At 41.1% G+C, this 22,247-nt stretch overlaps 2 protein-coding genes across 2 annotated transcripts in view; both read right to left on the bottom strand.

Moving 5' to 3' along the window:
* LOC129727115 (GTPase-activating protein skywalker) overlaps positions 1-4,356 on the bottom strand; it is a 121,441-nt gene extending 117,085 nt beyond the window's left edge. Inside the window, exon 1 of the mRNA XM_055684588.1 lies at positions 3,811-4,356. The gene's annotated coding sequence lies outside the window, so the exon portion shown is untranslated. The remainder of the gene's footprint in view (positions 1-3,810) is intronic.
* An 11,834-nt stretch (positions 4,357-16,190) lies between these two features.
* LOC129731573 (microsomal triacylglycerol transfer protein) lies at positions 16,191-21,580 on the bottom strand. The gene is made up of 6 exons (XM_055691677.1): positions 21,197-21,580; positions 20,677-20,697; positions 19,039-19,208; positions 18,359-18,979; positions 16,846-18,299; positions 16,191-16,791 (listed from the first exon to the last, which is right to left on the bottom strand). Exons 1-6 carry the CDS (start codon positions 21,237-21,239, stop codon positions 16,479-16,481), a joined length of 2,622 nt encoding a protein of 873 aa, XP_055547652.1. The 5' UTR covers positions 21,240-21,580; the 3' UTR covers positions 16,191-16,478.
* Between the last annotated feature and the right edge of the window lie 667 nt (positions 21,581-22,247).

The raw sequence follows: 22,247 nt of genomic DNA, 5'->3' as shown, positions 1-22,247 counted from the left end.
AAATTTTGCTGGTTTCCAGCAATAAAAATTTAGTGTGTATGTAGCCAAACTTCCTGAGAGAAGTATTCTACTTCAAAACTGGTTTAGCTTTAGGACATAGTCGATCGCGCGAGGTACCACTACATCTCCTCGCGCCTCATATTTTTTCACATATACCTCTGTATGTTGCAACAGATGTGGAGAAGTGCTGCTGACAATTTTTCGATAGGAAAGACAGTTTCTGATTCCAAATGAATAGAAAGAATCAGATTGAATAGCGCTTAGTATGTATTTTGAATATGGCAAATGCTGCAGTCGCACGAATATCATAATTGATGCTCAAAGGTGAGAGAAATAATTATTAAAGAGAAGAGCAGTTTCACAAAAAATGTCCGAGTTTTAATACTTTTTTGAATTGTCATTTTTGATTTGGCTGAAACTTTACATAGACGTTTCTATATGCAAAAGATGCCATTTTGTGCTATTTGTTTAATTTTTTTCTGATTTCTCCATGATCGAATCAGATTCATAAGTTAGGTAATCTTTTGTAGTTTTTATGGAAAAAAATAGATTTAAAAAAAAGAGCTTTTTTAGATAATTAATTTTTATTTCAGCTTTTCTCCCAAAACATTAATTTTATTTTAGAGTGTATATTTTTTTTCGGAAAGACAAAACTGTTATCTACAACTATGCCGAAGACGTCATACCAATCAAACAAACTGTTTTGGCCCTAAAAATATTGGTAATCATCAACACCTTCCCAAGATAGCATTTCTCAATATCTCAAAAATGAGTCGTGTTCCAAAAAATTAAACAAATAGCACAAAATAACATCTTTTACCTATAGAAACGTCTATGCAGAGTTTCACCCAAATCAAAAATGGTCGATTAAATTAGTTGCCTGTTTTTATTTGTGGAATTGCTCAATATTATTATATTTGTCCATGTCATTATTGACCTTCGAAAGTATGATAAATCCTATAACCATATTTATGTTCACAGTTAAGTCTAAGCATTTCTTTAAATATTAATATTAAGTGCTGGAATTTTCCAATATACGACTATACGCTTGGTATTGCGACAACGGAACTATGATCCAAAATGTATTTTTGGCATGTGTGTAGGTATTATTGATTTTGTCCAGTACTGTTTTCATACATAAAACATTTCAGGCAAACATACCTCCATAATAACCCAACCTCAATATAGCATACTCAGCATCTGTCTAAGCTTTGACTAAGCCCGCTATGGCGCGGCGCAATGATTACCTGCTCAATATTTATCAATCTGTTAGTTATTGCAGATGCCTCAAATGGTGTGGCATGTTTGATTAGTCGTGGCTCGAGCGGCCGGAGACAACTCCGTCGGCGGTTGGCTAATTCACGCCATCTGATTAGACTTGATCTACTGCGGGCACAGACAGGCAGAAGCTTACCAAGAGAATTCGCTCGACAGCGACCAAAGACAGACGCCGTCGTCGTTGTGTCCGACACTCATGCTTCTAACAAATCGCCATAAATGGGACGGATATGTGTTGTTCACTGGGAAGGTGCGAGCAATAGCTCTTGCCGCTGCATATACGTTGTTTATTATATGCGCGAAGGGAATGATCAGACCCGCGTGACCGACGCAGACCGTCAGCGGATGAAGTTTTTACGCTTTCAATTAGCCAGCGCCAACGTGACACATTCGAAGTGATGGAATTGAATTGAGGCAGTTGAAATGCTTTCCCTGGAGGGGCTCTCCTTGCCGGGTCATTTTATCAGTGCTATGCATTATGCCGGTACCTAGGAATGACATTATTGTTTGCAATTAGTGTGTATATTTGGACAACATGCAGTATGCGCAAAATCAATACTCGTAGGTTTTATGTGATCATGCATTTACTCGTGACTAGAGCGTCAACATCAGCCGATTGCAGTGTCATAATATTCTTGTCAATTTGACATGGTTCTTTAGCATACTTTCATATGTAACAGTAGAGAAGGGTATAAGTTAGCCCATAAGGTTACCATTCTCATTACCTTGAGTTTTCACCGTTTCTTTTAATAATGCAAAATAGATGAAATTCTTAGTCGTGGAAAAATTTCCCTTAGAATATTTTTAGGGACTTGATAGCACTATGTTTATTTACATGAAGATATATTTTTCCGTTCAGTAAATGAGAATGCCAAACAGCACCTATTTTGTTGTTTTGGTTATTCTCTCGATTAACACTGATTAACCACACTGAAAGTGTGATCCATGTCGATTTATCTTTTCACACTACTTTACAGTTTGAAAAAAAGCAAACATCAACAACAAACAACAAGACTGACTTTTTACAGCAATCGTATATTTCCTATTTTTACCTTTAACCCTTTTTTTCTGGGTTGCTAGTCGATAGAATATGTTTATTTTCACGTTAAGTTTCCACATATTCATTTTTCTAGTACACATAGCTCGAGCAGCTGAAAGCTATAGATTGATTGATAACACCGAATGAATTATTTAAAATAAAATAAAATTAAAATAAAAAAATAACAATATCTAGCGGACTGCAGAGCTCTAGCCACTTGTTGGAAGGGCCTAATGCTTGCAATAGTGCTCTAACCAAGTATTGAAGTGCTTGAGCCTCAAGTTCGGTCTCATTCAAATGGAAATATTGGAAGAATTATAAAACTTATTGTAATGTGAAATTTTTGTACATCGTTATCGGCGCATACGTACTTATCTTTGTACTTTGTCTGTATAGATTCTATTTGCAGATTTTTCACGGATACAGGAGTGTCCTTTCTAAAAATAGATTTGAATGAGGTAAACCTGTTCGAAACCTGCGTCATTATTTCTTACAACCAAGAATGTCAGATATACATAAACGCTTTTGCCTACAGATTTTCTAGTGACAAATTTAGGTTTTCAAAAACATTTTGTTTAAAAATTAAAATTATTGACGTTGGCGAGATTGCGAGAAACAATAATACATATATATTTTGTGTGTGGATAGTTTTTCAAGCTTTTTTTCTTATATATACGAACCCCAACCTATTTCAAATAACCAATAAAAACGTCTTTAAATATAGGTACACAGAATACAATTTTCAAATACGTCAAAATAATATGTCAAAAACCCTGGCATCTCCGATCATAACTCTCAGAATCTAGATTCGAATTTAATTGGAAAATCTCGTTGTTGTTGTTGTTTTTTTTTTCAATTATGGGACTTGCGCAAGATACAATAAAAATGCTATTTTTTAAATCCGTTCAACTCAATTTACAAGTTTGATTTTCCACCAATCGATTCATATTTTATTGTTTGTTGGCAGCAATGGGAGTTGTAACCTTAATAAAACTATCACTACCAATCATCAATATTGAATTTCAATTTTGATCCTAACAAGGTAATTTAATTTTTTTCTTATGAGCTTCTTGTCTGAGATAATATATTTAATATTGGGTATAACGAGTAGCTTGGTGTATTATCCAGCATCAAAGACGCCGGATGTCATCAAGGTGGTTATAAACGTAAAATGTACCCTGTATAGAAATTTTAATTAAATTAGACTTTGTGAGCGAGCAACCAATAACCCCAGTCGGGATTAGACATTTAATTCAGGTTGCTCAACTGAAACGTTAATTATCTCATGGTCAAAGGAAAATATGGTTATTTTTTGTATCATTCAATTTCGCATAAACAGTTTTTTTCTGTTTACCTTTAATTAACCTACTTTGTGTGTAGAGGTAAATGTGTTGATGGATGTCAATAAAATTCAATGAATGCGAATGTGCGAGCACTCGGGCTGTATTGTTACGATTGCACAATTATTTGTTTTCATCCCAAATAAAACCTACCTCCGAAACTGGTCATATATGTGCTCTCTCCTAGTGGCGAAAAAAATTAGGTGCGATAAAATCGGTCCCGTTAGAGGAAATTATCACTTTTTCTCACTTCGCACTTTAACTTTTTTTTTGCAACGGATGTTCAGAATGTTGGTCACTTCTGCCGAAATCAAATTTAATAATGCAAGAAAGACCCAGGACCGAACGATTTTCACCTTTAGCAGCTAGTGGGTCGCGCGGCACGTTCTAATAGAGGCAATCGATATTTACCTTTTCTATCAAAAGAGTTCATAATTGGAAGAAAAGTAAATTCATCATCCGTGACAAGGCGTTTTGCCTGCCACTCTCGCGGTCAGTTCTTCGCTAATTTTTTCCACTTCCGTATAACTGGTGGCGCTCACTGGCAAATTTCGTTCCGGAAGTAGAATATCACGTTTGCAGGAAAAAATCACCTTTATCCAAAGCGCTTCCGATAAGCACACACAACCCGAACCGAATCGATGCAAAGTTTGGCATTAAATGACGACGATGGGGAAAGGAGTTTGTACATAAAATCCCGATGAAGAGTTTGGACATACGACAATGTGTGTCTACTCTGTTGGTGGAGGCAAGTATGAAACTCACACAACCTCGAACGCAGCATAAAGCTCACCGTGTATGAACACAAACCACGACCGAGCGGTTGTGTGTATGCGAGTGTTCCACTGTTTCCGAACTGACAGCCAGGGATACCAAATGTGCAGATTTGTCTGCGAAACGCAGATTTTTGAAGTCCGTGTGCAGATATTTATTTATTTGCAGATATTTGCAGTTTTCTCGCGGTTTCTGCAGATTTTTGTCAGAGTCTCCTTATATTTACGCAGATTTTCTGAAAATGTGTGCAGATTTTTACAGACTTTTGCCTACGCGAGCGAATTTTTTTTCGGAAAACGGATAGATTTTTTTTCAGATTTAGAGCACATTTTACCGGTTTTTCGAGCAGTTACAGACATTTTTCAAAAACATCTGGCATCTCTGCTGACAGCAGAAATAAAAACTGATCGAATCTTTTGACAGCCGTCATCGCCTCCACAAACAGTGTGCTCGAAACACTCGAACTTTGAAAGAAGAGTGGCCAGCATGCAGCACAGCACGAATGTGTGCAAATATGTGCAAGGGGTTCGATGTGTCGTATTTCTAGATGGCTAGTGTTTTACTCAAAATGTATCATTTGTTTACTTGTCTGAAACATTGTTACTTGTTCAAAGAAAGTAAAATTTACTTCTCTGTTGTTTTACTGTTGAGCACAAATTTTCATTTAAAATAAGTTTAAATGATTCTGCTAGCACTGGAATCAGCGTTAGACACACGATTACACTTTTCTACCATACACGGAGAGAAAAACACTTAAGAATTTCATAAGTTACAACTTATGAGCATGTATAATGCGAGGGAATGTGCTATGAGTTATAACATCGAGTACAACATAGAAACGTCAAATCTAATGTTTTTGCTTTTTCTGTTTTCTTGCTTGTGTTTGCTTTTGTTACAAAACTCTCGTCATTCCTTTTATTTTCGAAAGGAAAGCTCATATATGAGTTATAAAGAGTTTTTCTTTTGGATTACATAATTTTTTTGGATAATAACCATAACCACTGTGTCTACTTAAGAAGAGCAGGGGCTAAGCCCCAACTGAAACAGCAAAATAATGAAAAAAAAATCCGACCGACATTGACGTTTTTGTATCAGGTTTGACGTTTTCGTATCAGGTTTGAAGTTTTCGTATCTTCGATGTTATACTATGGCAAATGTACAGCGAGGGATAGGAAAAGGCATTCCCTCGGTATAATGTTGATTTCATCAAACACTTATGCATTACATATCAAGCTTATGAATTTCATAAGTTATTTTGAGATTTTCATATAAACGTCATGTGCATCCCATTCGCGTAACTTATGATTTTCATAAACGTTAACATTGTGAAAATTCTATATGCATATCTTATAAGATCTTATTATGTATACATTACAAATAAAACTTAACTCCATTCAACGGAACTTTACTCCAAACTGTTCTTGAAGTTGCCTAATGAAAATGTTAGGAGCTAATACAGCTGAATTCCACACTCTAAAAAAAAAGATTTGATTTATTTTTTAATTTACATAATTTTACTAAACTTACGTTGTGTAACCTCTAAGGAATGCTTGAAAAACGCCAAATCTTCCAGAAAACTATTTGCAACATTCGCCATGTTGAATACACGGACGAAAAACACGTATTTTCATATCTGGTAATCTCATAACTATTAACTGTCCACGCACATGAAGCGAATTCACATAAAAGCTAGCAGATAGACAGATAAAAAGTATTCCTGCGTTCTAACAAATTTCTTCTCGTTTTCACATGTAGTTTATTATGCACACATAACATGAGTTAGATTATGAAACAAGTAAAGTTATGTGACGTTTCCAATAACAAATAAGTGAATACTTGGTTCAGTGATTCGATTCATAGCAAAGCAGAGTATAAGAAGCGGAAGAAGCTAGCTGCCCACCCTGCTCTTAGCTCGAAAAAATTAGTGATGATTATTAAGCGTTACAGCCAGAGCTACCAAATTCCTGTTTTCAATCTTGTCGGGTTCAGGTCGGGTTTGGGTTTGAAAACCCTAAACACGACTATATCAAATAAATATAATTATAAGATAACGATGTCTGATATCATGCAATTGTAAAAATCACTAACTTTCTAAGGCGGCATCCATAAATTACGTAACATAAAGGGGAGGGAGAGTATGCTTGAGCGTTACGATTTGTTACACAGGGGAGCGGGGGAGGTGAGTTCAGCGTTACGTAACGAAAAATCTCTGGAGAGGCTCTCAAAAAACGAGCATTTTTATCAAGGAAATCCTTCTGCAGCGTTACGTAATTTTTATGAGGGGGTAGGTGTTGGCGTTACGTTTCGTTACACATGGGGAGGTGGGGGTCCAAAAATTGGATTTTATGCGTTACGTAATTTATGGATGTCGCCTAATACCAGTCCAAAATGGCCCAGAAACCAAATTTAGGGGGAAATTTGGGTCTAGAGCTCTATAGCAATAATTTAGAAAAAAAAAGTTTCTTCTACAAAGTTGTTACATATGATAAAGCGCGTATTGAAAAATTATCAAAAGTTAGGGTGACAAAAATTTTCTATGCAATTGCAATCAAATATCTATAAGGTATAAGGTATAAGGTATAAGGTATAAGGTATAAGGTATAAGGTATAAGGTATAAGGTATAAGGTATAAGGTATAAGAAAAACTTGTTCTACAATGTAAGAGCTCCATCAATTTTAAATAGCTTTCTAAAAAAAGTTTTTGTCTATCTTTGAAAACAACCGGTTTATATTGAAAAATCACATTTTGCGCTCTTACTTCTTTAATTCGTGTTTTACCTTAAAACTGTCTTTGAACGACTTTTAGAGCTTTTCAAGAGAAACAATTTGCAATACTGATAGCGTAAATATCACACAAAGTTATTAGTGCTTTTCATTAAAAATTATGCGTTTTTCATTTGTTTGTCATTCTTTTTGGGGCAAACATAAAAAATATCTCTTGGTCTCATTTTGAAGGGCATTATTTTTTAATTTGAGTAAATTCAATTTAATAACATGATAAGAATTTCAATAACTTTATATATCATGCTCGCAAAAGCACGCAGATTAATGTTTTTGGTGTTTTTTGTTATAACTAGAAATAATTACCTTTAATTTGTTCCAAAAAGATTGAAAACCGATCAACTGGTTCAAAAGTTATGATTTATTTTTCTAAATTAAATACATTGAACACAGTCGTTTTATCTGGTCACCCTATTTCGAAGTTGGTCACGCAAAGTGCTACAATTGTGCTCGAAATCGCAGGGATGAATATATGTTGAAAATAACTCCGCCTGTTACGGTTCTCTTGGTTCAGTTTAGCCTTTACGAATAGACTTGAATTATTGAGAACTGTAGCAGAGGGTCCAAAGCCCCTGTAAAGGAGGATGGTTGCAACAGCTCTTAACCATGGCTGTTGCGTAAAATCCAATGGTTAAAACCCCTAAGCTAAGGTGTTATGCGACCTGTGCCGATGGATGACGTGGTGGGGGGGGGGGGGTTTAAGATATACCCAGCCTCTAACGGAGCCTGTGGAGTACCAGGGCACCCTTCACAGTGATTAGCCCTTACTGCATCACGCGGGTCACTGATACAGCGGACTCTTCTTTACCCAACGACTCGTGGGAATTTTATGAACGACAAAACTTCACAAAATCCGGCCACCGGCAGCCTTTCTTTGCCGGAACCCATGGACTCATCGGAGCGTAGTCCAATAAAAACAAACTCACCGGGCAGAACGGAGGAGATGGAGCATGAGGATGATTTCAACCTCGACAGCGAATCGCTGGACGGAGGACCCTCTGCTTCATCCTTAATCCTACTTTCTCCACAAGGGAATGACGAAAGTCAAATGGACTTAGTTCCCGGTCCACAGACAAGGCCCGATGACGAAGGGAAACCCGAATCATCGGCACCCCTTGTCAAGCGACTTTCAAATGCGCAAAGGCGGCGACTGAGCAAAAATCTTCGCTCCGGTCTCTCGTACGAAGAAGCCAGGAAGCTGGCCCTCCTTCCGACAGAGCAGCCTGCTCAATCGAACCAAGTCGCCGTCAAGCGACAGCGGTCGGACGACTTGGTGTCCCCAAATACCAGTACTAAGTGTCCACAGCCTAAAAAACTGCGGAACTTCACTGGTTTGGGGTCATCGGGTTCGAAGCCGCTCCCGACGGCTACATATAGGGACATGGTGGGAGCTATAAGCCTTGCGGTTACTTCTGCTACCCACCCCAGCTCCCTACTCACAACGGACCAGCTTCAGGCTGTCCGGACCTCCATCCTCGATCACATTGCGGACCAGGAAAATCCAACCACCAAGCCCAAGTTTAACAGTTGCCATCTAAAAAATGGCTTCCTGCAACTTGCCTGTGCCGACAACGACACAGTGCAGTGGTTGGAAAGGGAGGTACCTTCTCTCGTACCATGGGAGGGAGCACAACTTCGTGTATACCACATGAAGGATCTGCCGAAGGCCAGACGATATGTCGGTTACTTCGCGGACAGTGCGAACTCTCCGGACGAGAAGATTCTTCGTTCACTCCAGAATCAGAACGACCATCTCTCTACCAAAATGTGGCGAGTCTGTAACCGCAAATTGGTAAAGACCTTGGTCGAACTAGTTCTGGATATTGACGAAGAATCGGCCAAACTCGTTGAGAGTAGAAATAATGAACTGCACTACGGTTTCGGCAAAGCACGCATCCGAAAGGTAAGCGGAAGGCCGAACGTCACAGGCAGGAAAGACTCCGTCGCAATGTCAGGGAAGGTACGTGCGGGTAACTCCTCCGGGAGTACTCTGCCACCACCCAGGCAAAGCGATCCTGAGAATTGGCTAAAGGTTCGCGTAGGAAACTCCTCCGGGAGTGCCCCACAACCACCCAAACGCAACCCTGCGGTTGGGAAGGTACGCGCAGGATGCTCCCCCGTGAGTGCCCTGTCACCACCCAAACAACGCAACCCCGCGGCTGCTCGGACGGTTCCGCCGAAGCCGAACAGTGAGGAAGAGCAACTTCCATCATCCAGCCAAACCGCTGTTGGCAGCCGTCAGCCAATACCAGGATCATCTTCCGATCCGGACAAAAACGGCAACTTCACTGCAAAGTGAGCAGCCTTCGCTGCGTGCAAGCGAATCTCCATCACGCAAATGGCGCCTCGGGTGTTCTTTGCAGGAGATTCGCCAAAGAGCAGCTAGCGGCTGCATTCATCCAGGAGCCGTGGATCAACGAATCCAAAGTTCTCGGACTTAACGCTCCTAACGGTATGTTAATCTACTAAGACACGCAGTCCAAACCAAGGACTGCAATTCTGCTAAATAGAGAACTAAAATTTTTACCTATTACAGAATTTATCCAACGCGACGTCGTTGCCGTCACGGTTGAAGTACCGACAACCAGAGGAAAGCAGGAAATGGTTGTCGCGTCGGCCTACTTCCCGGGCGACCAAGGTGATATACCGCCACCCGAAGTTGCTGCGCTCGTGCGGTACTGCAAGGCCATCAACAAGCCGTTTCTGATCGGCTGCGATGCCAACGCTCACCACACGATCTGGGGCAGCTCGGACACCAACACCAGGGGTGAGTACCTACTTGAATACCTTACTTCTAACGATGTCAATGTATGTAATGTAGGGAATAACCCTACGTTTATCAACGCTATCAGACAGGAGGTCCTTTATCTCACTCTGTGTAGCGCCTCTATTTCTGAAAGGATTAAAAATTGGCAAGTCTCCGATGAAACTAGTTTGTCGGACCACAGACACATCGTTTTTAATACAGAGGCTAACCCTCTGAAAAGAGAGCTGTTCAGAAATCCTAAGAATACAGATTGGGAATCCTTTAAGAAACACCTGATCGATTCACGAACTTTCAGTTACAGCAACATTCGAAATTCAGTTGACCTGAATTCGGCAGCAAATGATCTACAAAACAGAATCATGGATGCTTTCGACGCTAACTGTCCACTAACACAGCGGTCAGTATGCCGTGACGTACCCTGGTGGAATGATCAACTTAGTGACCTTCGTCGGGAAACTAGGCGGTTGTTCAACAGGGCAAAAGTCACGTCTAACTGGGACGACTACAGGGCGTCCCTCACTAAGTACAACGCCGAGCTACGCAAGGCTAAACGGAAATCCAGAGTTAGTTTCTGTGAAAGAATTCAAACTCTGCCGGAAGCTACGGGGCTCCAAAAGGCGATGTCCAAAGACCATACTAACGGTTTAGGACAAGTAAGGAAAGAGGATGGATGCCTCACTGTCACTACCAAGGAAACGCTGGAGGTTCTTATGAACACCCACTTTCCTGGATCGACAGAGACCGAAGAACTGAATAGTGATGGGTCGCGGCAGGACAATTCGAGACATATGGCGTCTCGGCAGTCCATCCTGCTGGCCCGTCGACTGTTCACGGAAGCTTCAATAGGTTGGGCTCTAAGCTCATTCGACCCTATGAAGTCTCCAGGTCCAGACGGCATACTACCCATCTTTCTACAAAAATCGGCCGCAGTTATCATGTCCGAACTCATCAACCTCTTCAGAGCCAGCTTTATCCTGGGCCATATTCCGGATAACTGGCTGAAGGTGAAGGTAGTATTTATCCCCAAAGTTGGAAGAAAGAACAAAACCCTACCTAAAACTTTCAGACCCATAAGTCTGACTTCATCACTTCTCAAGTTGATGGAGAAAATAATGGATAAATATATCCGTGATGAGTTTCTTAAAGACTCCCCGCTGAATAGGAACCAACATGCCTATCAAAGCGGCAAGTCAACAGAAACTGCTCTTCACAGCTTAGTGACGCTGATTGAAAAGTCCCTGAGTTATCAGGAGACGGCGCTATGTGCCTTTCTTGATATTGAAGGGGCCTTCGATAACACGTCCTTTGCATCAATTGATACGGCTCTTTCTCATAAGGGAATCGACCACACTTCAAGGAGCTGGATACACGCAATGCTCTCTAGCAGAGTGATCTCAGCAACCTTGGGAGATTCGTCTGTAACAATGTCAGTGATCAAGGGATGCCCGCAAGGAGGAGTTCTCTCGCCCTTGTTATGGTCACTAGTTGTCGACGCACTTCTCAACAAGCTCTCACAGCTTGGCTACGAGGTTATTGGATACGCCGATGACATCGTCCTCATCGTCAGAGGTAAAGATGACGCAACTCTGTCGAGCCGAATGCAAACAGCTCTGAATACCACCATGTCATGGTGTTTACAGGAGGGTCTAAACATAAACCCCTTAAAAACAGTCCTAATTCCATTCCATTAGACTGGGCTTCAGCAATGAAGTCAAATATCTCGGAATTATTCTGGACAAGAAACTGAACTGGTCTGCACAACTGGATCATGCCGCTAAGAAAGTGATCTCAGCGATCTGGGCCTGCAGAACTCTGTTCGGTAAGACCTGGGGACTGAAACCAGACTTGGCACTCTGGTCTTACAAGACCATTGCCCGACCAAGAATCACCTATGCTGCCCTAGTATGGTGGCCTAAGGTGAACGAAGTGACTGCGCAAGCCAAACTCAAAAAAGTTCAAAGACTTGCATGTCTATCGATTACCAGCGCTATGCGAACAACTCCAACTGCAGCCAAGGAAGCTATGCTTTGCCTACTACCTCTACATTTCATGTGAAAAAGGAAGCAGAGCTTGGCGCTCTAAGGTTGCAAAGGAGGAAAACTGTACTTGAAGGGAACCAAATCGGCCACCTTCGCATACTTAGGGAGTTCAAACTAACTCCGCTATTAACCACAGTCTCCGACTGGATGGACGTTAGGACCAACATGGATATTCCATACAGTGTGATTGAAACAAACCGCTCTATGTGGAACAATGGAGGACCTAATCTTCCACCTGGCATCGTAAATTTTTATACGGACGGCTCGAAAATGGGATGCCTAACGGGATTTGGTATATACGGACCCGGTATCAGGGAAACGTTTTCCCTGGGAAAATGGCCCACCGTTTTTCAAGCAGAGGTATATGCCATATATATCTGCGCAAAAATATGTCTGCAACGCAACTACAGACATACGAAAATCGGTATATTCTCGGACAGTCAAGCAGCACTACTAGCACTTAAGTCCGTCAAATGCGCTTCCAAACTTGTTTGGGAATGCATTGAAACTCTACGGGAACTTTCTATCCGAACTTATCCGTTTATCTATCCGAACCCTGGAACCGCCAGAAAGCTACTTAGTCTAAATCGTAGTGACCTACGGATAATCACGGGACTCCTCACCAAACACTGTCCCGCTTTTTATCATTTAAAGAAAATCGGCGTAGTGTTGAACGACACCTGCCGATTCTGCAAATCTGAACCAGAGAGTTCAGAGCATCTGCTTTGCTCTTGCGAAGCTCTTGCTTCCTCTAGGTACAACTTCTTAGGAAGCTACCTTTTATCTCCATACCAAGTGTGGAGCTCTAATCCCAAACAGGTTATGAGTTTCATCAACTTTGTTGTACCTTATTGGGGTACTGGTTTACAACAAAACAGTTCTACTCCATCAATGAGTACGAGCAATCCGTAACCTGTGGACAGCAATCGGGGCCCGCTACAAAAGGCAATCAGCAAGAATGTCGCAGTGGCATTTCAGTACCCAGTGCCTTTCAGGCATACAGAACAAAAAAAAATTTTTGAAAATAATCAAACCCGTATTTTTTCGTTGGGTTGTTAGGGGGACTAGCTCAAAGTTTTAGGGTAGGCTTAGCTCGGTATAAAAAATCGACCCAAAAAAAAAAATTGGGTTCGGCTTGCACAATTCCGGGTTCGGCTTTCGCAAAAATAAAATTTTCGAGTTTCGGTCGGGTTCGGGTTTTATTAAAAGAAAAGCTTTGGGCTCGGATTGTGTTGGGGTTTTGACCGAAAAATAAATTAGAGTTCGAGTTTCCACCTCTGATGGAAAGAACTTATCCTAAATAAGCAAACATTAGGTGGAGGCTTAAAACATAAGCAGTATTTCAAGAAAATTGAGGTATATATTTTTTTCTGTTTTTGTGAGAAAATGAAAAATCAAAACGAAGTTTAATCGCTTTTATACTGCCAGCAGATTAGCGATATCGTTAATTTTTTGACTGTTTAGCGAAACCGTTTCGTTCAGTCCGTGACACGACCAGAAAAATAGAGCCAGAGAAAAAATGAACCCAAATTCCCACTAATTGGAGAGCAGCTTACCTAAGCGTCTGTTTCTCAGGTTAGGGGCGGCTCAAACAGCGACTGATTCGGAGCGAACGGCTGAGCTATAAAATGCGGTGTCTCGCCAGCTACACCAAAGGCCGTAGCCCCGTTGCGAAACTAGGCATCGCAGGCCAATCGAACAATCCAAAGAATTATACGAATCGGAACAATCGGTATAGACCTAGGCAAACGAAATAGGACAACCATTGAAAACTTGGCACTTGGAATGTTAGGACTCTGCTCGTACCGGCACGCGCGGACATTTTGGCCAGTGAGCCACGGAAGGCAAAAGTGGAGGTAGCAGCCATACAAGAGGTACGTTGGCCTAAAACCGGAGAACGTGAATTCCGGGCGGTTGATCCGACCGCGGGCACTTCTTTCAAGTACCACATCTACTACAGTGGTGGCGACAGAGCGGAACGGGGCGTCGGTTTCGTGTTACTCGGAAACCAAGTGAAGCATGTCAGGTGGAGGTCTATTAATGATCGTTCATGCGTATTGAGGATCAAGAACAGATTCTTCAGCTGTATAGCTTTATAATCGTGTACGCACCGACAAACGATAAAACCGATGTCTGAACAATCGGAAGCACACCTGGAGACAACCCTCCTTTATTCCGCTTGTAAAATTCTCTCCCGTATCCTGTTCCAGCGACTGAGGCCAATGCGGTTTTCGAGTGGGACGATCTACAACGGACCAGATGCTTAACTTGAGACAGATCCTCGACAAGTTTCGAGAACACAGCTTGCAGACACATCTATACGATATAGTGAAACGCAACGAGCTGTGGCAAATTATGCTAGAACATGGTTTTCCAACCAAACTAATTAAACTGTTACGTGCGACGCTTGACGGTCTCACATCATGCGTCAGGATAGCGGACGAATTTTCGGACGCGTTTGTGACGTATAGATGGTCTGAAGCAAGGCGACGGGCTCTCAAAAGGGAAGCTGCGAGAATTGAACTCACCATAAACACTCCCAAAACAAAGTACATAGTGGCTAACAGAGAGCATGGTAGTTCTGCGGGTGTTGGTGCGGCGGTGGAGATAGATGGGGATACATTCGAAGAGGTCGACGAATTTGTTTATCTTGGTACTCTCGTGACATGAGTGAATAGGATTTATTACGGATTGCGTAGCCAGCTTAGGTCCCATAGCCTACAGATTCGTACGAAATTTGGGCTCTAACGGACTCTGATCTTCCCAGTGGCGCTCCACGGACATGAATCGTGGAAGTAAAAGGGTCGACGAGTGCTTGGGGTCTTCGAGCGTAGAATCCTGCGATCAATAATCGGAGGCAAACTAGGCGCAGGCGTATGAATCACGAGCTGTACGAAGTATAAAAAAACGCTGATATTGTCAAACTGATGAAACACGGCAGGTTCTAGTGGGCTGGCCATGTAGCACGAATGGCGTATGAGCGGTCGGCAAAGATAACATTTAGCAGAGAAACGAATAGAGGCCGACGACTCGCACGCGCTGGATGTGTGCTGTCAACGAGGATGCCAGAGCAGCGAATGTAAGGGGAGGTGTATTCTGGATTTGGCATGGGATCTCAACGATCTGTCGCAACGATATAAGATTTTTGAAAATCACGTTGCTTAGAAAATGCAACTTTTTCAGATATAAAAAACTAGTATCGCTAAACAACCCAGTTTTGTGAATTTGCATGGGCTCGGTATGACTTCTTTTTGAACAAAGACTGTGAATTGTATTGTACTGTTAACATGCCTTGATACTAGATTCAACTATAGAATGTATGTTCAATACAAATATTGGTTAATCGTCTTGATTGTGTCTAGAATTTCCCTTTGTATGAGACACATGAAAGTCTACCCTGAGATGATTCCTACCTTTAGATGCAAAACAAAAACGATATTGGATATAGCAGATAAGAGTTGACAACAATCAGAACATCGGAAAAAGAGCGGTTTCGGACGACCGGTGACCCTGAGCGACTAGAAGCTTCAGAAGATGCTGAACAGGAAGACCAAAGAATAAGTAGCTACATCACTGCGTGCGCTTGGCCGGGAGTTCGGTGCCATCGGCCAAACAGTGAAAAAGTACCTGACGAAGATGGACATAGTACGAAATGGCTGCCGGAAGTTGCATTGTTCATCGAGATATAGCTGGCGTCGGCCCATTACTCTAAGCGATTGTTGGAGGAGATGAGGCGGCTGAATATCGATGTGGTACCCAAGTCGGCCTTACGTCTTCCGGCAAACCTGAAGCTTAATATCTACTCCAACAACTTTGTCACGAAAATTGAGGAGGAATTGAGAAATAAAACGAAGAAAGAACCCGAAAACATGCCTACACGCATATTTTCAACCGCCTCGGCGAATGTTTCGATTAACTGCCAGGAGGCCGCGCACAAGAGCGTAGATTTTTTTGCAAGTAAGCTAATATAATTACCTTCCATGGAAAATTTATCAAATTCAATTATCTGTCTTAATTATTTTTTTCACCATCCGAAAAACATTTGCTAAACTGTGAATATGGAATATATTAAAGGGAGCGAAATCTCCTTTTTCCATAACCTTGGTCTCATTTCACTGCAAATAATTGTTTTCTGATTTTTTTTTTTTTGAATAATTATAAACAAACAAGCGTACGTCACTACAGTAGGGTCAACGTATATTTATTGGATCATGTACAATTATCATTACTTTACAATTCAACTGTACAGTACGCTTCTACAATAGATTCTAGCGTTCTCGAACAAATCGTTCTAGGAAATCTCGACTTCTCCATGTTCTACTGTCTTCGTTTTCAGCGAAAGAACACGATCAAACAATGAATCAAGTCGAAAGCAGCCGAACAAACTCTTAGACAGTAATTTTTGGAAGCAAAATGGTAGCAGCTCTAGTTTCGTTTGACCAGGACACGAACGGCTTCGGTTAGCTCTGGGCTATTAGATTGCACATATTGTTGTTCTTCTGGTTCAGCACATGAGTTACGCCAGCAATTTTGTGTGTTATTTTCGTTTGCCTAATTTTGCGATACTTTGCCATGGGAGCACTAACCGAACGTTCGAAAGTTTGACTCAGAACGCTGTTCGGTTGCATCACCTGCATGCAGAGGGTAGGGTCCGAGGAAAAGTCTAAATCCGACGTGAGATGAAGTTGCGGTTCTTGACTAGCAACAAAACAAACGTCGAGAGATACGAATGTTGTATCGAGCTTAACACTGCCGCTCACAACGATTCCAGTGCTGCAAAATAGGGTTATTCAGCGTTTATTAAAATAGATATGGTGCAATACTTACTTTTGTTCCACTTTGGAATGTGCGTTTCTTCCCCAAATGCTCATGGTTACCTGACCATTTAAATCAATGGAAATAGCACCTAGCGTACTTAGGTGGAAAACAGCCCCATTTTGGAGTGCGAATCTCTGTTCATTATCCTGTAGCAACGTAGTTGCCTGATAAGCTGGGGTTGGCTCGGAAGCAGTTCCACTCCATACGTGACCCATCAGTTCACCTTTTCCATCGAAAAAGACCAGCGGTCTAAACACTGACCCCTGAACTGACAGCTCCATTCCTGCTATTGAATCCGAATCGTCCACGTTCTCCTCTTCATCATTGCTACTGACAAAGGATGATAGGCCACCGGCAAACAGACCCAGAGTGAACATGCTGAATTTCTCTTCTCCGACCTCTAGTGCAAGATCTACGACACCACGCTTCAACACGCCGCCACTCATTTCCTGCAGTGATTCCAAAGTAGCATTGAAAGATGGAACACTCGAGTAAGTTCTCATGAGAGCGGTGGACAGTCCTCTAGCACCAATTACATGGTAATTATTTAATCTGGGATCGTTCTGAATGACTTTTCTCAACATTGTTGCAAAGTGTGGACAGCGATCAGCCAGCATGTTCAGTTTCTGCAGTAAATATTGCTTTAGTTCGTATGCTTTATCGTTTGATTTCAACAGTTGAGCCAGATGAGTCAACTCATCATAATCAGGCTTCAGATCCAGAAGAATGTCGAGTGCCAGGGCTCTAGCACTAGTGTCAAACTTCTTAGAAACTTGGAAAAGGATATCCTCAAACGTGGCTCTGAATTCGTCGTTCCAAAGAAATACGGAGAAAGATCTCAACGCTTTCATCGCAGCGACACTGGTCTTCGAGCTGCCTTCCAGTGCAAGTTTAACCAGAACATTCAACGTTTGTGGTGATTTAAGGTTATGCAATCCTCGAATGAACTTCTGCTTGCATCTATCTTTCCCACATCGGTTAAGCTGTTTCACCAAGTAATCCTGCACCTGTTGCACTACATTAGTTTCAAATGAATTTCCTGGTAGCTTGGCGTAACGATTCGCCAGAGAAGCCACCGTTTGGACTAGTGTGTCATAGAACTTTTCCTCATTTGGTCTTTTTTCGGCCATTGCTAGTAGATCTTCGATAACTGCTTTTTGCGGACGACTTCCAACTGCCAGCGCTTGGAGGTATCGTTCCGCTAGGAACATTTCTTCGTCTGATTCGAAGCTCAGGAAACTCTTGGCGGCTTTGTGAGAGGCGACCGTTTGGATAGCACCCAATAGATCCAACACTTGACCACGCTGCTCTTGCATGGCTTCATCCTTTAGTACACGTTGGAACGTTTCGGTTGAAGTTGTACGACCTAGCTTGACTAGCTGCAGGAATAACTTGGAAGTACCCTGTTTGCCAATACGCTCATTGGCTAGACTCTTTTTGTGAGCATTGATCAGTTTAGCGAACTACGAATATGTGAATATCAAAATTGTTATGAATAAGATTTATCAATATACTAGCTTACCGTATCGCAGTTTTTATTGGTACATTTCGGAATGTAATCTTCGGAGAGTAGCGTTTTCTCTTTCAATCCCAAACTCTTGACTGCTTCCTCAATCGTATTTTTCTGGATTGTTTTTACTTTGACAGTACTTCCTTTTGAGTCGAGTTTAACAATAGATTCCAGAAAGGATCCAAATTTGTCATAAGCATTAACAGAGTACTCGAAATAATCCTCCGCCTTCACATTGTCCAACGATCCTTCCGTACTCACGGTGAAGTCTACATTCCGCGAGTATACTGTCGAACTTCGCAACGGATATTCAGACCGCTCGAAACGCTCACCAGCGAAAACACAATTACTTCGAGCCTTACGATAGCGAGTTTCGTCATAGGATGTATACTGAACGTCGCAGGTTGCCGAGGGATCGACCTCAACGTACTTGCCGTCCAATAGCTGGTACTGAAATAGTGAAGCTACTCCTCTCTTGAAGTTGGTCAACGTTACATCATTGTTTTCGTCAACATAAATCTTCTTAATTTGGCCAAGATTCCAGTAGGCAAAGAAAGGGGCTGAACCGATCTCCGAAAGGGTGCTTTTACGGCTGACATCTCCTGGAGTCGTCGACAGAGTAGGGCTTTCGACCTGTCAATAACATATCTTTAATGAGTGAATTAATGATGCAGATGCAAAACTTCTCATACCTGGAACCGTAAAAGTTTGTGTTCATCGTTGCCCCAAACGGTGGCGGCGCGAATTGTAGCTCGAACAATATATCCGACCGTTAGCGATACGTTCCGCGTGTTACCCGCCCGCACCTCATTCCAATAGCTGTAGCTTTGTTCGGTTCCCAACTGGAAGGCATCTCCAAAGGCTGTAAAGAATAAGGAAAAGATTATAATAACAATCGTTTTGATAGGAAGATTTTAATGATTTTTATGAAAGTTGAACTTGTTCTAGCTCTTCCGATGATGAAGATAAGAATGTCAGAGTTAGAACTTGATTCCATCCAGATACCATTTCATTTTCGTTAATGGATCTACACGGAGGACTTTAGGTTAATTAGGTATCCAGTTTGGTCATTCTTGAATATGTTTTTCCATCTTTCAAATTTTAGAGTGATTTTCTTCACTTCTCACATTGAATTGAAGGTGGTAAGCGATGAAAAGAATATAACCACATCGTTTATAGATGTGCTTCTCATTTATCTAATGCAAGTATCAATGTGAAAAGATATTTACTCAGCTTTTACATCGCGTTTTTTTGGGTGAACAAAGCTTTGCACACGCATTTTGCTCAACAAAAGAAGGATATTCCACGACTGGAAACATTTTATAGACTCCAAAGTAATTGTATTAAAGCAAAATAAACGAAATTTTCAAATAAAAAGAGAATTAATTTTTTCTGTAGTACCTATGCAAGTCTTTGAAGTGATAACCAAATTTTTAGTAAGCATTCCAGCATGAAGAAATGTATTTTTTTGAATTTCCATATTATATTCCAATATGGATAAACGATTTTAGTGGTCAATTCAAATTGAAAAGCCTATTGTGATTAACTTTCAAAATGTGTCCATTTTCGAGATACACATATTTAAATAAGAAGTAAGCAGTAAAAAAATAAAAATAATTAAAACCATTTCAAAAAATCGTGTACATTGCAAATATCCATTCATTGAACGAAATATCCATCCATTCCAAACATTAATCATTGCATTTCCATATAATTGTATGAGAACTATAAGCATTGAAAATCTGCCCCTTCCTACGTAACATATTCATTTTTAAGGAATGTCAAAATCGTACTTTAAAACTTTTTAATCTCCAACTACACGCACAAAAGACACAATCTGTGTTCTAATTAGTCAGCCTATACACCAGAGAGACGCCGAGACACTCACCGTTAAGACAACTGTCAACATCAAAACGGGCGAGCTGTATAATTTTGCATTGCCGTTATCCGTTTTGATGTTGACAGTTGCCTTAACGGTGAGTGTCTTGTCATTTCTCTAATATACAGGTTCCCTAGTTCTAATGAAAGATTCTATTCTGTGCGAAATTATTAAGGTTGAGTTGTCAGGTAATTCAAGTAATGCCAAACAAATATTGATAAAAGTGTATCATAAAAACAAAGCCACTCTTCAAACCCGCAGAAAATTTTGCCACATAACCACCGCTTCGCAACGGAGGGAGAACCATCATGTTTATATTTACAAAACTGAGTCGCATGTTACAGGTTGCTGCTAAGCAACATCATCCACTGATCAAACATTTATATTAATGGACATTCTTAACTCCCTCTCTCAAGACCTTAAGGCTACTTGACACTAAAACAAAACTTACCTGGAGCGACATGACAACGTCCTACAAAAAGAACAAATCATTTTATTAAAACAGAGCAAAATGGAATACACTATCAACGCAATACGGGTTGCAATATATGTACATCATTGCACAGAGACCATCGACATTGGCAACAGATAACGAACGAGATGAAAAATGCTCGCGAACAGCTGATGCAGCCATTTCATTTCGCTACATGAATGAGGAGCCACTATGCGAGACACGTCGACCTGTTTTATTTTTTTTTTTGTGAGTGAGTGACTACGGGATTACTCAATCATCGCTCCATCTGGCTGGAGGAACACGTTGTCTATTTTGGTTTCGATTTTCCTCTGCCCGGCACCGGCAACGATCAGGTTGATTTGATTTCACTCTCAACTTCACTGCCAAGGTTACAGGTTATCGATTCCGTCGACGGTGGTTCTCTTGCTCTTCTCTTTTCTTCGATTGTTGAGACGGGAAGTTTTTGTGCAATGATTGCATCTGCAAACACTCGTTCAGTCGAAAATAATATACTTACCAAAGAGAGATGCCAGCATAAACGTCACCAATTGAAGCTTCATTTTAACTTTTTAATCGAATGAAACACACTTCCCTTCAGAGTTGAAACACTAATTCCCGTTTCAATCAATGTAACATACAACTTTGCACCGTAACCGTGCTGCGTACAGCATAAACCAACTGTAAATTATGCATCAAACTGAGCCTCCTCTGCGTAGGTTCTCTCTCCTTCGCCGGTATGAGCATAAACGCAGCGAGAAATTGTGAACAATCAAGCGATAACTTCTATCCGAACACGGGATATGTTTTCTGTGGGTTGATTGGGTGATTGGGTTCGAAAACTTTTCTGGACGTGCACCAAAACTACTAGTTGCCACCGATCGCGGCCAACGATAGAAGAGAACTGCAAAACAAATTGTGAAAGAAAAAAGACTGATCATTGCCGGATCGAAATGGGAGAGGTTTGTTGCCGGCTTTTGAAGCGATTACCATACAACGATGGCACCGCTGACGGTATCACAAGTGTGGGTTTTTGTGTATTAAAAATGATGGCATTCTATAATATTTGCTGTGGGCTTAATTTTCTAGTGTTTTATGTACAATTAGTGAAATTAGAATAAAAATTGATATTTATTGTGCATTTCAGTGCACTTGGCAAAGAAACCTTTTTCAGAGACTTAAATGAGCTTTCCCAGTAGAAGCAACGAACCCGGTGAGCAGTTATGTTGCGACGCACTTCTGCATTTACTTGGGGCACCAATTTTCACAGGAATGGTCAAAAGCTATAATCTTTTAAGAACACACTGTTTGAGTAGGGTAACTTCTTTCGCCTTTGTCGACCAGTGTTATCAAAAACAGGTCTTGTTGATCGCTTAAATTGGGACCGCTTTTTCTGAGCAAAACGGGATGAAGAATAAAAAAACTACTCGAAAGGTCTTAGATGACATTTCGCCCATGTACGGTGTATAAGAGAACTGTCATTTAAGGCAATTCGAGCAACTTTTTATTCTTCATTCAAAAATCGAAGGAAAACGATAAACATTTTTTAAAAATCACGTTTGCTCAGAAAA

The sequence above is a fragment of the Wyeomyia smithii genome, chromosome 3 (assembly GCF_029784165.1).
Source record: "Wyeomyia smithii strain HCP4-BCI-WySm-NY-G18 chromosome 3, ASM2978416v1, whole genome shotgun sequence".
In the NCBI taxonomy this organism is placed as follows: Eukaryota; Metazoa; Arthropoda; class Insecta; order Diptera; family Culicidae; genus Wyeomyia; species Wyeomyia smithii.
This window is presented reverse-complemented; position numbering and strand designations above follow the sequence as displayed.

Coding starts and splice junctions, on each gene's coding strand:
- LOC129731573 (XM_055691677.1), bottom strand. CDS start 21,239: ATGAAGCTTCAATTGGTGACGTTTATGCTGGCATCTCTCTTTG. Junction 18,980..19,038: donor ACAAACTTTTACGGTTCCAG/GTATGAGAAGTT, acceptor TGTTATTGACAG/GTCGAAAGCCCTACTCTGTC. Junction 18,300..18,358: donor CCAATAAAAACTGCGATACG/GTAAGCTAGTAT, acceptor ACATATTCGTAG/TTCGCTAAACTGATCAATGC.